We start from the raw sequence: 16,397 nt of genomic DNA on the forward strand, positions 1-16,397 counted from the left end.
AATTAGAAGTACAAAACGAGGATTTGTAAAGAAGAATGTCAGATGATTTCGATATAAGCCAAGAGGAGACTTGTTTTCCTTTGCTAAAGTAAGGAAACTTTGCTTCCTTTGCTCCTATAAACAAACTCGTGAGACTAGCATATCTCAGAGGCGCGCGCGTTGCGCATACGTGCTGCGTCATCCGCCGGAACTGCTTCAGTGTATGACAGTCAGCGGAAGTAAGAGAAAAGTGTTTATTACGTTTGAAATATGGATAATTTTCTTTAAAAAACTCATGGATTCACTACAGGGGGTCTTTATTCATCCCCCGGAGCCGTCTGCGGCACGTTTTATTATGGGTGTGTGAGCTTTATTTGACGACTTGTGGACTGTTCAACTGCAACACCCGCAGACTGCAATGATAGAGCTTGGAATAGCCAGGACAATTTTTTATATAACTCCGACTGGATTCGTCTGAAAGAAGAAAGTCATATACACCTAGGATGCCTCGAGGGTGAGTAAAATACAAGCTAATTTTCATTTTTGGGTGAACTAACCCTTTAAGACAGCACAACCTATTACACAGGTTTTCATTTGTGCCAGAAACAAACGTACAAAAGCTGTCACTGGAGTGGTATCTTTTCAAAAGTAAGTAAGTAAAGTAAGTAAATTTTATTTATATAGCACATTTCAACATAGCAAAGCTATCCTTGTGCTCCTGATACCGATCAGATGTTCTAAACAGCAAATAAGAACATTATGATTAGGTTTTCATTATGAAAAGGTACACTTTTGTACCATATTTACCTCTACAGGGTGAATATTAGTAGGCTACCTTAAAGGTACATTATATTACCTAAAGTGTACATATTAGTACATAAATGGTACATAGCCTATTAGTAGGCCCACCTTTTGAAAGGTACCGGTCCAGTGACAAATTTTGTACCTTTTTTCCTGAAAATGTATAGATATTTATTTTCATTCTAACCATATTAGGACTGGAGTCGTCCGATATGTATGTGGCTGAAATGATCTCTGGGACGGTAGCGCCAGAGACACATTATGATTTATCGTATCACACCGAACTCTGCAGGACATCTGCGGTTCAGTGAAAGTTTAAGCTCGCGCCAGGATTCGGTCTCGACGTGAATTCTGACCAAAAGAGTACATCTGACCTATTGAAGAATCCGAATCATTATTTAACAGTTCCAACTGTTGAGAGACGTCTCCTTGCGTCGATTCGGTCAAGACTCTCTGTCAGATCACACTCACATGATTGTTACACGGCCCTCTGCATCCTAAACGATGCCTACAAACAGATCCGGGGAAACGCTTCTGTTCGCTCGCCTCCGTCGAGGGCGGAGGAGAGAGGGGAAGGTACAAAAGAAGACTCGGACTCGCCACAAAGGTTTTGGATGAGAGCAAGACAGACAGGACGGGAAGCGTACAAAGCCGCGGCAGTGCAGGACGATCTCGGGCCTGCACATGCACAGGAACAGGAGCGCGTTTGAGGCCGAGCTGAGCACAGCGGCATTAATGTAGAGTGGGACTCAGGTAGCAGCCTGCTGTCAATCATTCATCCATCCACCTGACTAATTGGCTTCTTACCCTCTCTCCACCCAGCTCCTGTGCTAACCGCTCGCCTCTGGCAAAAATGCAGATGAGCGCTGGAGAAGGCGTCTGGCGGAGGGAGGGAGAGGAGAGGAGGAAAACTGCAGCTTTAGTTAATTATCTCTCTGAGTCAGTCTGTCCGACAGCAGCCCACACAGCGCACTTATGCTAAACAGCAAAGCATCCTGGGAATTGGAGTGACAGCTCATTTTCCTCCTGCAATTTTATATGAAAGGTGCACCAGAGACCTGCACCCCTCCTTCTATCCATCCATCTATCTATCTCTCCCTCTTCTCCTCCTCCATCCGTTCTTGTCTTTCTCCCCTCGCACTCTTTCTGGGTGGCGAGGACTCATGGGATGTTGGTGTGGTAGCTGTCAGTGACACTGTGTATGCCTTCTCTCTCCCTCTCGCTCTTTCTCTCTCTCTGCGCTGACAGCGGCTTGTTGACAAACGCCAGCAGTCATCTCGGCATCCTGGGAAATCTCTGCTACCATTTTGTCAGCAGAATGACAGAAGCTGTTAATGTCTCAAATTCTCCCCGTGACAGAGAGCCATCTTGTTGAAATTTACAAATTAGAGTCGGGGAAAAAAAATCGTTTATTCCCTCTCTGGGGTGTTTAAGGCAAACATGCCAAAGACAGGAAGTTCCAAAGTAAGTGCAAAACGAAACAATGCGCAAACCACGGCGGTATGTCACACATATAAACCGTACAGGACTACTTCTGGATAAAATGCACAATCGACTGCAAATAAATGTGCATGAGACGCAGTACATGTCACAGACTTTGAAAAGTGGTATAAACAAAATTAATTTCATAACAGTACTGTAAATGCTGTCAGAAACAGCAAAACTAGATTTTTGAATGACTAGGAAGTTCATCAGCATTCTGGTTAAGCCTATGTTGCTTATAGGTTAAATCTGAACATTTGTTGCATTTTCTGTGCTGATTTGGACAGAAATTTAAATCTAAACGTTGCTTTTAACCAAATTAGCCAACAACAAAAATACAGCCTAATTAAAATAATTATGTTGACAAGAAGTAGCTGATCTTGTTCTAATAGTCTGAGAGGATACAAATGAACCAAGCGAGCTAGTTGAGCGTCAAAGCGCTGATCTTGTATTCCTATCCTCATTTAAGTGTAATAAAAAACTGATTAGGATAACAAACTGATCTGAGTTCACACTAACCGATCTTGTTGAACAAAAGACAGATCTGTTTAAGACTCCAATCCCTGCAAAGAAAGTCAAAACAAGTTGGGGGTGTTAAAACTAAGCATCTTTTTGCAAACATAAATAGTATAGTTATATATATATATATATATATACACACACACATTTCAATACTGTTGTCAAATGTTTCAATAACCACAAAGGTTATAGGCTATTAAAATCAAGTGTGTGCTAAATGAAGTCTTACGAAATGAAGTTAGCAAAAAGAAGGTTATAACAACAACAACAGTAGTTGCAGTTATGTATTTCTCACCAACAACTTTCACAATGTCATAAAAAACTTGTCTTGAACAAAAATGCCTTGAGATAATTGTACCAAAAGGCTAATTGGGTTGTGTGAGACAAAAACACTGAAAATGACTTTTAAGGGTCAAAGACCACTGAATAATTCACACACTGCCAGGCTGTGGACATATATGTGACGGGTAGTTGCACGGGTAAATCTGTAGCAATAGCCAAAAATACATTGTATGGGCCAAACTTATCGATTTTTTAGGATATTAAGTAAAGATGTTCCATGAAGATATTTTGTAAATTTCCTACCATAAATATATCAAAACTTAATTTATGATTAGGCCTATGCATTGCTAAGAACTTCATTTGGACAACTTTAAAGGCGATTTTCTCAATATTTTGATTTTTTTTCACTCTCAGATTCCAGATTTTCAAAAGTTGTATCTCAGCCAAATATTGCCCTATCCTAACAACCCATACATTATTTAATCAGCTTTCAGATGATGTATAAATCTCAATTTTAAAAAATTTACCCTTTGACTGTTTTTGTGGTCCAGGGTCACATATGTTGGTCTATGAAATCACTTGTTTACATAGGCTACTTGACTTGATAAGTTACTTGACAGAATACCGTAGTACTTTTTGTTAAACCCTGCCAAAACAAATGCAAACAAAATATTGAGAAAGTGAGTCATGAAACTACAAAATCAACATCTGAGCTCAACAATTTTCTTTATATTCTCCGCCAGTTTAACGGAAAATCCCCTCAAAACGAAGTTTAGAATACAGATTTATCCAATATAAACAATTGCCTTCGGTTCCCAAGAGCCTGAGCAGGAGGCTTTTAAAATGGTATAATATTCTCTTCACAGCTTGTGTTTGTTGTCATGGCCTCGCAGCGGCAGCCGGTAACCGGGCGCGTTAAACTCGTGGAGGAGCACGGGGGCCGCACGCGCACCTCTTTCAAGCGCGCGAGAGAGGTTCTGCAGCTGCGAGCGCGAGCAGAAGGACGAGATTAAAGTGTCTCCCTCCACCTGTCTCTCTCTCTCTTTCACCTCCATCTCTCCGTTTGACGGGGTGAGGAGTGTGAGGCAGATTTGTACCGACAGCACCGCGCGCATTCTGAAGTCAAACGGCATAAAAGGCGCGCGGCTGATCAAAGCGCGCGCTGCGGCGCCCGTCTCGCGGGTTCACGACGTTTGAAGTTTAAAACAAAAAACCGACACGCAACCGCTATTTACATTTTACTCTACTCCGTTTTGCATCTGGATGAAAACATTTTTTTTCTCTCTCCACCTCACTCCTGTTCAAAATCTCTGAAGCGCTCCAAAAAACTTTTCTGCACAAATAACAACATTAATACGCAAATATAGAAGTAGGCTAGAGGCGTGACGCTCGTTTGGAAAAATATTGGAATTAATTCGTTTAAAAATATTTTAATGAAGCCGACGTTTTACGGAATGTGAAATGATGGCAAACGAGCAATTTGAGGGAAAACAACCTGCGTCGCGAAGGGGGGCGGGATGAAACGGAACCGTGCGGCGCGGTTGTGGGGGGGGTTCAGATGGGATCGTGGCGCCGTTGCGGTTCAGTCCAACGGCGATATTTGTAGTTCATCTTCTGAGGAGTTGAAACGCTTCATTTACACACCAAGGGATTCGCGGTGGAGTAGGATGATCCTCTGGGTGCTTATGAATACAATTACACAGTCGGTAAACGGCGCGCCGCTTATGAATGTGCGCAAAACTTGCGCTACGCGTGACGTAACGCTGCGCCAATACGAGGCAATCCGTCGCTAGAGCGCTTTTTATTCTACTTATGACTGAGGGCTGTTATTATTTCTAGAATATAATATTACAGTAGCATTACTAATAAAAAAATAGGCTACTATTATTTTATATTCATATAAAATAATAGTGCCTCAAAAGTAGAACCAAAAATACAAACTATAGAGCTGTTTAGCATCATATAAAGTTAATATAATATATGTATATAGCTATATTACAAGGGTGTAATTTGTACTAATTGTACTAAGAAAGACTTGAGGGGAAAGGTGTGTCCCAAAGTTTTTGTCCCAAATATGCATATACACTGTATGTATGTGTGTGTGTGTATATATATATATTTGTGTGTGATTGAAAGTTTACCATTTTTAAACTGAAATCACTTTATCAAAATGGAAAAAGTTCCCATTTTGTGGAATTATACCATTCATTTTTACCAAGAAACTAAGAAAAAAAAAAGGCATTTCACACAACTTATGACGATTTCAAATAATATTTATTTGTACAAACTGCTAGAAAACGGAGAAAGCGATCACAGAGTTCTCCAGAGGTTCACCTGCTTGAATCTGAGGCACATGTGTTTAAGTGCGTAACCTTTGTCTTTATGGTTAATACAGAATCAGTCCTTCTTACAATACAATCCTTAAGAGCTACCGGCATAAACTGTCAATGGATCAGCTAATGTTGCCATATGAAACAAACGATACCAGCGAGAAGAGATCCCAGTTGCTTAACTTCATAGATAAAATAAAGCATTATCTGGAGATTAGAATGCTTAGAATTAGGACAAAAAAAAATATAGAATAATAGTTTTCAAAATCAAATGTGAATTTTAACCTACTGTAAAATCAGAATCTAACTGGCCTGTTTTAAGTGCTATACTTAGCATGGAAACATACCATATTTTTAACTTGTAGAGCATCTTCTGATCTTTTCCTTAACACCTTCTCAAGTAAAGCTACGTTAACATTTACATCCACATCTCAGGCATCATTTCAAATCAAGAACCTCCAGATAATGAATAGATAATGAACATTTCAAGGCATTACGGCACGTTAGTATTTACAGAATCTATTTGTGTGCGTGTGCAATGTGTTACAGTCTGTGGAAGTATGAAGGTTACTGAGGATAAGCTTCGATCACCATAGCATGACCCTGCAACACACATACAAGAGAGCATTATAAGAATATTTCCACGTGAGCATATGTTTTGTTGGTTCTGTAGTGTCACACACCTGTCCTCCAGCAGCGCACGCTGCCACCAGGCCATACTGACCACCCTCCTTCTGCAGTCTGTGGGCGACGGTGGTCACCAGTCTACAGCCGGTGGCCGCAAACGGATGTCCAAGAGACAGAGAACCTCCCCATGTGTTAAACTTCTCCATCGGAGGGGCACCAACCTGAGAAAAAAAGAGAAACAATGTGCAATGAACTTTCATTATTAAAGGAGACATATTATGCCTCTTTTTACAATATGTAATATAAGTCTCTGGTGTCCCCAGAATGTGTCTGTGAAGTTTCAGCTCAAAATACTCCACAGATCATTTATTATATCATTTTGAAAATGCCTATTTTGAGTGGAAGCAGAAACACGCTGTTTTTCGAGGCCTGTCTCTTTAAATGCAAATGAGCTGCTGCTCCCCGCCCCCTTTTCCAGAATAGAGCTGCTCAATTACATCTCGTACCTGCTAAAAACATATGTTTTGGTTCTGATTATCATGTTTATCGCGCTGAAAGCATGCGTGTTAAACCATATGAGTTTAAACTTCTGATATGCCTTTTCTGAGAGCACACATCCGAAGCACACGGACAGAAAGCGGCTGTCACAGCATGTGAGTACTAAACTGTTCTCATTCACACACAAGGTTATGTTAAAAACACACGAGTTACAAAAACAGTCGGTTATGTCTGTGAAGGTAAACAAAAATAAAATCGCATGTATATTTTAGATCTGTGTGGCGGAAGCAATATACATTAAATAAATCAATAAATCCACTGCTCTCTTGGAACCTCCCCATGTGTTAAACTTCTCCATCGGAGGGGCACCAACCTGAGAAAAAAAGAGAAACAATGTGCAATGAACTTTCATTATTAAAGGAGACATATTATGCCTCTTTTTACAATATGTAATATAAGTCTCTGGTGTCCCCAGAATGTGTGTCACCTTTAATAATATCATCATCATTACTGTGGCTCATCTACAGAGAGAAACAAATTATTTCACAGCCTTACATCTTGAAAAAAATTCAGGGCCCTCATTTATCAACAGTGCGTACGCACAGATGTGTGCGTAAGAACAGTTTCACGCAAAGTGTGGGATCTACCAACTTGTACTTATAGGTAGGAATGTGTGTAAATATAAGGACAAAATATAGAACCTTTTCTACGCACTGTTGATAAATAAGGCCTCTGGTCTTTTAAAAAAACGGCTTAAAATTGCCTAATTTTAAAAAAATACCCAAAAAATACTTTCCATCATGTATAGTTTTTTCCCCCACAAATTTTTCAAACAAGATTTTTCTAATTACTGTATGTATCAGCTTTAACGCAATGCCAAGTTTTCAAAATTCTTAAATTAAATTCAAAATTCAATTGAACACTTTTCAATTTAAAAGTATTCAAAATGTATAATTTAACTTACAATCTGCATAGACGTAGAAAGATATGTTCAAATACTCAATTTAATGTCAAATAACCTTACATAAACACAAGTTATAAATAAATAAGCTTTTTCACAAAACCTGTAATTTTCTGTTGTTTTTTGGATGTAGTAAAACACCCACAGATGTAGCAGAAAACATCAGGGTCATGTTTGCATATTCTTCTGTCACTGGCCATATTATATCAGGATTAGGTGTAAAATTGTGTTTTCATAATCATTCATAAACTTGAAAATGGGCTGAGAATTAAAAAAATAGTTGTAACCTGGTTCAGAGGAAGACAGGAATCATGTCTTAGTGGTAGTTTTTCTGCTGATCAAGGGATAATACAAGACTTCTTCACCTTACAAATGGTTGTTGGAAGCAAAAATGCTACGAAATGCATCACATTTTGTGAGGAATTGTGACATGCTCGAGCAAAACAGGCACTATTTTTGGAATCAGATCCCCAAAACTAGTAAGAAACAAGTTTTGGTTCCCTTTCATGGGAACTTCGAACTGCGTCCTCTAGGGGTCGCTATGGGGAACGCCTCGTCGTGACCCGTGTCTGAAGCATACATTGAAAAAACACCAACTCGTTGGCCGGCGACAGCCATGACGTCACTACCGGTGCGACTATAGTATAAAATAGGCACCGGGAGCACACATCATTCTCTTCTTCGTCTTCACTGACCGGTCTGTTTGAAGCGTGCATTCCAAAAAGCAAAGTAAGAGCTTTTTCTTTCCTACTATGGCGAGCACTAGCGAAGCGTTTAGAAAGTGTGTACATCCGTGCCGGCCAACGAGTTGGTGTTTTTTCAATGTATGCTTCAGACACGGGTCACGACGAGGCGTTCCCCATAGCGACCCCTAGAGGACGCAGTGTCTCGTTCCCTACTCAGGGAATCATGGTTACATAAGTAACCTGAGAAGATTTCATTTAGCAAATATGACACAGGGCTGTGTTTTTTTTCAAGTCACCTTTAGCAACAATAAATCAACGCTTTAGAAATGGCGAGTTTGCATGACAAATGCAACTCATATTTTCTTCGTTAAAACCTAGTTTTTGTAATTATGCTTTGTTTAGTTGATGATTTCTTACCCAGTGGGACATCTAGTATATTTATTACAGCTCAAATCCCCTTGGAGTATCCTGAAGTTTAGTGTTTTGCTCAAGGGCAATATGGTGATAGTTCATGAATCAAGCCCTTCTGAATTTTGAACACACAACCTTCGGGTTGATCATTAAGCACTATTTCACACCCACCTTTGTTTTTCGGCCCATATATGTTTGGCCGAACCAGTCAGAATCCATTGCCTTCAGGTTTGCCATGATCTGACCCTGTAAAAAAATAAATAGGTAGACAACTAAAGTATTTGCACACACAATCACTACTAAATGTAGTAAGTGTTCCGCATAGGATTTTTAACGCCATATCAGTGGAAAACTGGAAGGTGATGCTTACAGCAAAAGCTTCATGGAACTCAAACACATCGATGTCATTCAAGGTCAGACCGCTCTTCTCCAGGACCTTTGGAGTGGCATAGGTCGGCCTGAGAGAGAAAACAACCCAGACATGAGTGTGTGTCATGAGAGAGAGAGATTTAAAAAGAGAGAGCGAGAGAGAAAGAAAGAGAAAATGCATGTTTACACATTTAAAACTCACTTAATATTAGATATTGAATGATAGATATTGATGACAGATTATTACGCCTGATAGTCGATTTGGACAACCAAATATAATTATAGTTTTGTTTCTGCCTTTAGACACCATAATAATCAATCATAAAATCAGAACAGTAAAACATATTTCAACAACAATAACAATAATTAAAATAATATGCATGGCATTACGCAAAGTTGTTTTATGATGTAACGGTTTACCTTAAAATTATTTTTAAAATATTTATTGCGAAAAATGACTACCATTCCATAGTTTGGGGTCAGTAAGTCTTTTGAAAGAAATTAATATTTTATTTAGCAAGGATGAGCTTAAATTTAAAATTTCTATTTCAAATAAATGCTGTTTTTTTAACTTTCTATTCATCAAAGAATCCTGATCTGTTTTAACATTGATGATAATAACAAGAAATGTTTCTCGAGCAGAAAATCAGCATATCAGAATGATTTCTGTAGGATCATGTGACACTGAAGACTGGAGTAATGATGCTGAAAGGAATCAATTACATTTTAAAATACAGTATATTACATTAGAAAACATCTATTTTATTTCATAATCATTTTTCACGATATTACTGTTTTATTGTATTTTGGGTTAAATTAATGCAGCTGTGGTGAGCATAAGAAGCTTCTTTCAAAAAAAAATTTTTAAAAACTTTACCCCGTTTTGAATTCTTTGGATTAAGAATGACAACTAGGGAACAATGTATATCTTTATAGGAGATATACATGAAGAGAAGATGAAGCATATAAAAAGAGAACAGAAAATCTAAACCACAGAGTCTCATTTTTCTGCAGCCTATATGAATGAGTCACAAACTCACACGCCACAACACAACCAAACCACAGCAATAACAAAACCCACAGCACAAAACCTCACAGGCCTGAGACAGAAAGACAAGAAGAAAAGAGGCAGGAACTCACCCGAGAAGCAGCTGGTCTTTTGGGTCTTGAGACACGTACACAAAATCTCTGAAGGTAAAAACACACAGACATAATATCAACATCAGCAGCATGAGCCGCTGTGTGCTGTAGAAATGATAATGGGACACTATAAACACCGATTATTACACGACACCTACAGCTTCAGGAAACTAAGCTTGATTAACTGGAAAATGGAAATACTTTACTATAATTTATTAAACAATTACATTTACTGAAATGTAAATTGCATCTTTTTTAAATGTGAAAATACTTTATCCTTGACCAATATAATGTGCAGCAACAGTTTTGTGGTAAACACTGATGTTTTTGGTTTTCAGATAGTACTTCTGAGCCATTTTTGCAGCCTAAATTCTATACATACACTTGTTTCATGGGTAAATTTTGACAGATCAGCTAAATTGTTTAAGAAAACACAGATGATGTTGTCAGTGAGATGCTGCCGGTGGTAGTTTTTAATGTAAGGCATTATTTTTGTTTTGTACCTGAGATACGCTTTAGGCTTGTAACCCATAGCAAGAGCTTTCTCCTCTGACATGATCAAAACCGCAGACGCTCCGTCAGTCTGAGTGAACACACACACACAGAGCAAAGCTCATGACAAATCTGACAGATATTCCTTAAATTAAAAGTCTGGTAAAATAAATTGGATAAACCAGAAACTCAAATAAACTGACCAGGAAGGAGGAGTTTGCGGCTGTCACTGTGCCGTGAGGCTTGATGAAGGCGGGTTTCAGTTTGGCCATCTGTTCCATGGTGGCAGGACGGATCCCATTATCTTTAGACACAATATCCCTCCCTGTGACAATCACATCACCACATTTAAAGTTTAAACAACAATCTGAATTGCTAAAAAAAAAAAATCAAACTGTTACTCATTTGTAACATTTGCATTTGTTGCTTGGTCCATACACACTTGGATGTGAAGGCACCCTCAGAAGTGTTAATAAAAGTCTTATTTCTGTTCAAATCATTTACTTACTGCACTTTCATAATTTGCCTGCAAGCTGAATTAACAAAAATAATTTAAAATATGGAAGATTGTTTCCACCACAATGATAAAAAAACAAACAATGCAATTGCGACTTTCTCACAATTCTGACTTTTTTCCCCCCTCGCAATTTTGAGTTTATATCTCACAATTCTGCCTTTTTTTAGTCAGAAAAGTCTGTGAATGTGTGAAGAATGTGAGATGTAAAATCTCAATTCTGAGAAAAAAAAGGTCACAATTTCAAAATATAAATTTATAAGCTCAAAATTGCGAGCAAAAATTTATAATTGTGAGATGCTAAGTCGCAATTATATATATATACACAGGTACATCTCAAAAAATTAGAATATCATGAAAAAGGTCAATATTTTTTGTCACTCATTTCAGAAAGTGAAACCAATATATTATATAGATTCATTACACAGAGTGAAATATTTCAAGCCTTTTTTTCTTGAAATTTTGATGATTATGGCTTACAAGATAATGAAAACCCAAAATTCAGTGTCTCAGAAAATTAGAATATTGTGAAAAAGTTCAATATTGGAAAGTCATGGTGTCACCCTAATCAGCTAATTTCCTCAAACCACCTGCAAAGGTTTCCTGAGCCTTTAAATGGTCTCTCAGTCTGGGTCACTAGGCTACACAATCATGGGGAAGACTGCTGACTTGACAGATCACTGACACCCTTCACAAGGAGGGTAAGCCACAAAAGTTCATTGCTAAAGAAGCTGGTTGTTCACAGAGTGCTGTATCCAAGCATATTCATAGAAAGTTGAGTGGAAGGAAAAAGTGTGGTAGGAAAAGGTGCACCAGCAAAAGGGATAACCGCAGCCTTTTTTTTTATTCCACGGCAATTGTGAGATGTAAACTCAGAATTCTGAAAAAAGGTCCCAATTCTGAGTTTATATTCTAGAATTCTGCCTTTTCCCCACAAATCTGACTTTTTTCCAGTCAGAAAAGTCAGAATTACGAGATATAAACTTGATGAAAAAAGAAGAAAAGTTCCAATTGTAAGATGGGAACACTCAATTGGAATTTTTTATCCTGTGGCAGGGAAAAAAAAACTGAATTATGAGAATTGCGAGGAAAAAAAGTCCAAACCTCTTTCTGGCAGAGGCTGAAATGCTGTGGCAAGAGCTGCTGGGATTGTGTTAATTGTTCACCTGGCACTTTAAAGCTGATGACGTCACTGAGCAGCTCGCTGTCTTGAGCTTTCTTTGCAAGCTTGTGAGATCGCAGAGCAAATTCATCCTGCTCCAAACGCGACACACCGAATGCAGCCGCCAGACGGTCCGCGGAGTGTCCCATTGTCTCGGCTGTGGAGAACTCGGCCACAGCCGGCAGCTAAACACACACACACACACACACACACACACAGAGAGACATTTAAGAGCTTTTAAAGAAGGGAACCAACAATACCATATGGACTGTAGTTAGACAGACTAAAACTATTCCGTTTCTAGATATGACGTAATAATGTCTTTTGGAGTAATATGTCACTTGGAGTGATAAATGCACTATACATTAATTGTTTTCTGTGATTTGGGCAATGTACCTAGAAAGTCAAACTGAGGTGCGCTGGGGGCAATAAGTGAGGTGTATTATGGGTAATGTAGTACCTCAGGTGAAAGGTGAGCGAGGCGGATGGAGCCCAGCAGAGAGAGCCGAGCCCCGAGGGTCTTTGCCTTGTTGAGTGACAGCATCGTCTTCCTCATCTTGCGGCTGTGACGAATGGGAACGTCGGACATAAACTCAACCCCACCGGCGACGACGGCATCACACTGACCGGCAGCGATCAAACCAACAGCTAGAAAACAAATTAACAATCAATAGTTCAGTCCATTAACTATCTTCTGTTCAGTGCCTTCTGCTGAAGAATGTTCAAGTATAATTCAACTACAATCTGTTAATGTGCACTAAGGGAAAGTGATTAGCTGTACAGAAGGCTGTGTTTGCATATATATATGTGATGTATTCAATAACCGCCATCATCATGAAATGTGTTCAGTACCTGTGGTCATTGCTTGATTGGAGGAAATACACGCCATAGTCACAGTGTGAGCGGGAGTCTTATCTGAGAATCCAGCACCAAGTGCTGCCTACAAAAAACATAAAAAAATAATTATTTCCAAATTAACATCATAAATAATTTTATAATCAAAAACCATGTAGCAAATGCAACGCTTCTAAGAAATGGTCCTTTCACTAATGATGGGACCAGAGTTATTATAGTTAACTGAAAAAAAAAAAACACTTCAGTTACGTTAAATAAAATAAACCTTAACTGAAACGGAAAAAATATTTAAAACATATAGTTTTTAGTTAGTTAAGGCATCATTTCTTTTTTTCCGTCTAATTTGATGTACTAACATAACTAAAACTAAAATAAAAATTAATAAAAACTAGACATATTTGAAGAAAAGATAAAAACTCAAAAATGCAAAATTTAAAATAAAAATAAAATGAAAACCGCAAAATATAAAAATAAGAACCAATTCAAAATATTTATAAAAACTATAACTGTTTTTTCACAAATATAAAATTGCATAGGAAAAACTAAATAAAAAAATATATTTACAAAAACAGAAATGGATATCTCATAAAATAATGCACATAATTCATAGTTTGATTTCAATGTGTGATTTAAATGTTTCAGTGTCAAGTCTGATGTGAACCAATGTGAATATATAAAGTACAGTACAACGCAAAATCATTTTCGTGGCCACAAAAAGATAATTACGACAAAAATCACAGGTACAGTAAAGTCCCTTTTAAATATTCACATATTTAAACCTTTTAATTACATTTTGAATTTATGCTGTGAATGAGTCTGCCTTGTTTCGATGCATAGTATGTGCTGACAACATCCACACATGTTGAAAAAAATCCCTTGCATTAAATTGAATTGATAGACAGCTGTGGAAAAAGGTTAATTCAACATCCTGCTGTACCTAATTTACAAACAAACACCGTCACTGCAGTAATGCTTTGCGGTCAGATGAAATCTCTATGCAGATGCCTGATTTCTCATTGGTCAGCATGTTTCTCAGCTGCAGCCAATCATTATACACAGATCACACAAACTAAAAATAGCTTCAACATCCAAATTCTATTTTAGAAATCATCTCAGACTAGAGGACAGACTGACCTCTCTGGCCACATTACTGGTCTTCACTTCCTGAATAACAGTTCCATACACAATATAATCAACAGCATCTTTAGGGAGACCGGTTCTCTTCAGCAGACCTCTGATAAAAACACAGACAGACAGTTAGTCCTGAACATTACAGTGACGAGTGAATCTTTACGTGTGTATGCGATTGTGTGGTGACTTACTGTAATGCAGCTCTGGCCAGATCGTGGGGCATCAGATCAGCATATCTAATAACAAATATAGAGAGAGCACAGGCACAAAGAAAGATTTCTTCAGTTTTTCGCAAGGCAGGACTGCATTTATATTCCTAAAACTTTCTGGTTAGAGTTTGTCCTAAATCTGCAATTAATTCAAAACTTTCATTTGTAAATCATTTCAGAGTTTTGGGTTTTGTAACCTTAAATATGAAAATGTCCTTTTGTCTTAAATGTTTTGCTGTTTGCCATTTACTAACAGGTAAAAAAAACTGAAGCAAACAGGTGTGATGCATTAACGTCTTTATGAAGTGAAAAGCTGTAAGTTTATAAGAAACAAACCCATTATTAAAGGCATTTTAACTTCAAATCATCGCTTCTGGCCAAAATATCAAATAGGCCTATCAGCATAATCCATAATAATGCTTCCTCCAGTGAAAAAGTCCATCCACTGTTGTCACATCAAAATCCACCCACATATTTGTTTACAACTAGTTTGGACTGTTTTTACTTGTAAACGATGCTTGATCTCTGCATACTTCTCTCCTGATTCAGATAAGATGAATTTTCACTGGAAAAAAAAGCAATATTATAGAAAGAGGACTCGTATTTTAGCCGTAAGCAACAATTTGAAGTTAATAAAAAAAATGTCTTGATGGATTTGTTTCTTCCAAGCATGCAGCTTTTCACTTTGCAAGGTTTAACTGATGGACTGGAGTTGGTGTGGTGTGGATTACTTGTGGATTATTGATATGTTTTTATCAGCTGTTTGGACTCTCATTCTGACGGCACCCATTCACTGCTGAGGATCCATTGGTGAGCAACTGATGCAATGCTACATTTCTCCAAATCTGTCCCCATGAAGAAACAAACTCATCTACATCTTGGATGGCCTGAGAGTAAATTCTCAGCATATTTGCATTTTTGGGTGAACTATTTCTTTAATCTCCTTTCTGCACCCTACAAACTATTGTGTTATTTAAAGGGGTCATATGATGCTTTTTTAAAGATCATTATTTTGTGTATTTGGTGTAACAGAATATGTTGACATGCTTTAATGTTCAAAAAACACATTATTTTTCAAACACTGTACATTATTGTAGGTATTGTAGGTAGCAATCTATATGAGTAGAAAAAACAGGATAGAACTGGGTGTAGATCAAGATATTAATATTCTGTTTTTAGCCACAGTAAAATCCAGAATACTCATTAATTTCCATTTTTATACATCCATGGATGACGTTTGCACATTTGAAATGAAATGGTGTAAGAATGAGGCTCTGTGCTCCGTTATTGATGGAAACATATTTTTTTCTCTTTTACTAATGTAAAAAAGGAATTTGTTTTGTTTTCCTTGTGGTATAAAAGGTTTGTTGAAAACGTGTTTTATGTGAAAAATTAAATCGCATCATATGACCCCTTTAAACAATTGCTTTTGTTTCAATTCACAAAGTCTGATGTGAATTTCACATAAGCACTTGTCAGGCCACTTCTTCTCTGACTTCACGCTCATCTGAATCCCAAACACATTCTCACTTACGTTGTGCCAGACAGGAGGAAAGGTGTTCGGACGCCATCAACCAGAACGACGTTCTTCACTCCTGATTTGGCCAGAGTCTTCTTGCTCTTTGCTGTGTGATTACAAAACACAACAGAAAGGACAAGATCAACAAACATTATTTACAGTTGCAGGGCTCTACAGTGCGACCATTTCAACTGAACGACTGAAAACTACTGCGTGCAACTATGAAAAAATATTTAGGAGCACCAGTGCGACTGACCAGATCATCATCATACTTGTGATTGTGATCACTGAGGGGAGCTTCAAAGGTTTCTACGTGTTTTTGCAGCGTTGAGTAATGTATCATCTGTAGACATATCTCATGAATCCTTTCATAAGCAAAGTGTAGACAGGGTGTAAATAAGAGATTCATTGCGCAGTGTAGAGAGCTTCG

The 16,397-nt window shown here is 38.0% G+C and overlaps 1 protein-coding gene across 2 annotated transcripts in view; it reads right to left on the minus strand.

The window, feature by feature from the left end:
* Positions 1-5,318: 5,318 nt before the first annotated feature.
* LOC107721451 (trifunctional enzyme subunit beta, mitochondrial-like) overlaps positions 5,319-16,397 on the minus strand; it is a 13,155-nt gene continuing 2,076 nt past the window's right edge. The window contains exons 4-17 of one of the 2 annotated variants that reach the window (XM_016529468.1): positions 15,983-16,073; positions 14,954-15,013; positions 14,431-14,475; positions 14,243-14,342; positions 13,106-13,193; positions 12,714-12,901; positions 12,258-12,438; positions 10,781-10,902; positions 10,589-10,668; positions 10,086-10,133; positions 8,947-9,034; positions 8,748-8,822; positions 6,077-6,241; positions 5,319-5,996 (exon numbers count right to left, since the gene is read on the minus strand). In XM_016529468.1, the coding sequence (XP_016384954.1) occupies positions 5,961-5,996; positions 6,077-6,241; positions 8,748-8,822; positions 8,947-9,034; positions 10,086-10,133; positions 10,589-10,668; positions 10,781-10,902; positions 12,258-12,438; positions 12,714-12,901; positions 13,106-13,193; positions 14,243-14,342; positions 14,431-14,475; positions 14,954-15,013; positions 15,983-16,073 (1,367 nt within the window). In that variant the 3' untranslated portion in view covers positions 5,319-5,960. The remainder of the gene's footprint in view (positions 5,997-6,076; positions 6,242-8,747; positions 8,823-8,946; positions 9,035-10,085; positions 10,134-10,588; positions 10,669-10,780; positions 10,903-12,257; positions 12,439-12,713; positions 12,902-13,105; positions 13,194-14,242; positions 14,343-14,430; positions 14,476-14,953; positions 15,014-15,982; positions 16,074-16,397) is intronic. The other variant, XM_016529469.1, reaches the window with a different exon arrangement.

Source organism: Sinocyclocheilus rhinocerous, unplaced genomic scaffold, assembly GCF_001515625.1.
Source record: "Sinocyclocheilus rhinocerous isolate Xijiao unplaced genomic scaffold, SAMN03320098_v1.1 scaffold454, whole genome shotgun sequence".
NCBI classification, from domain to species: Eukaryota; Metazoa; Chordata; class Actinopteri; order Cypriniformes; family Cyprinidae; genus Sinocyclocheilus; species Sinocyclocheilus rhinocerous.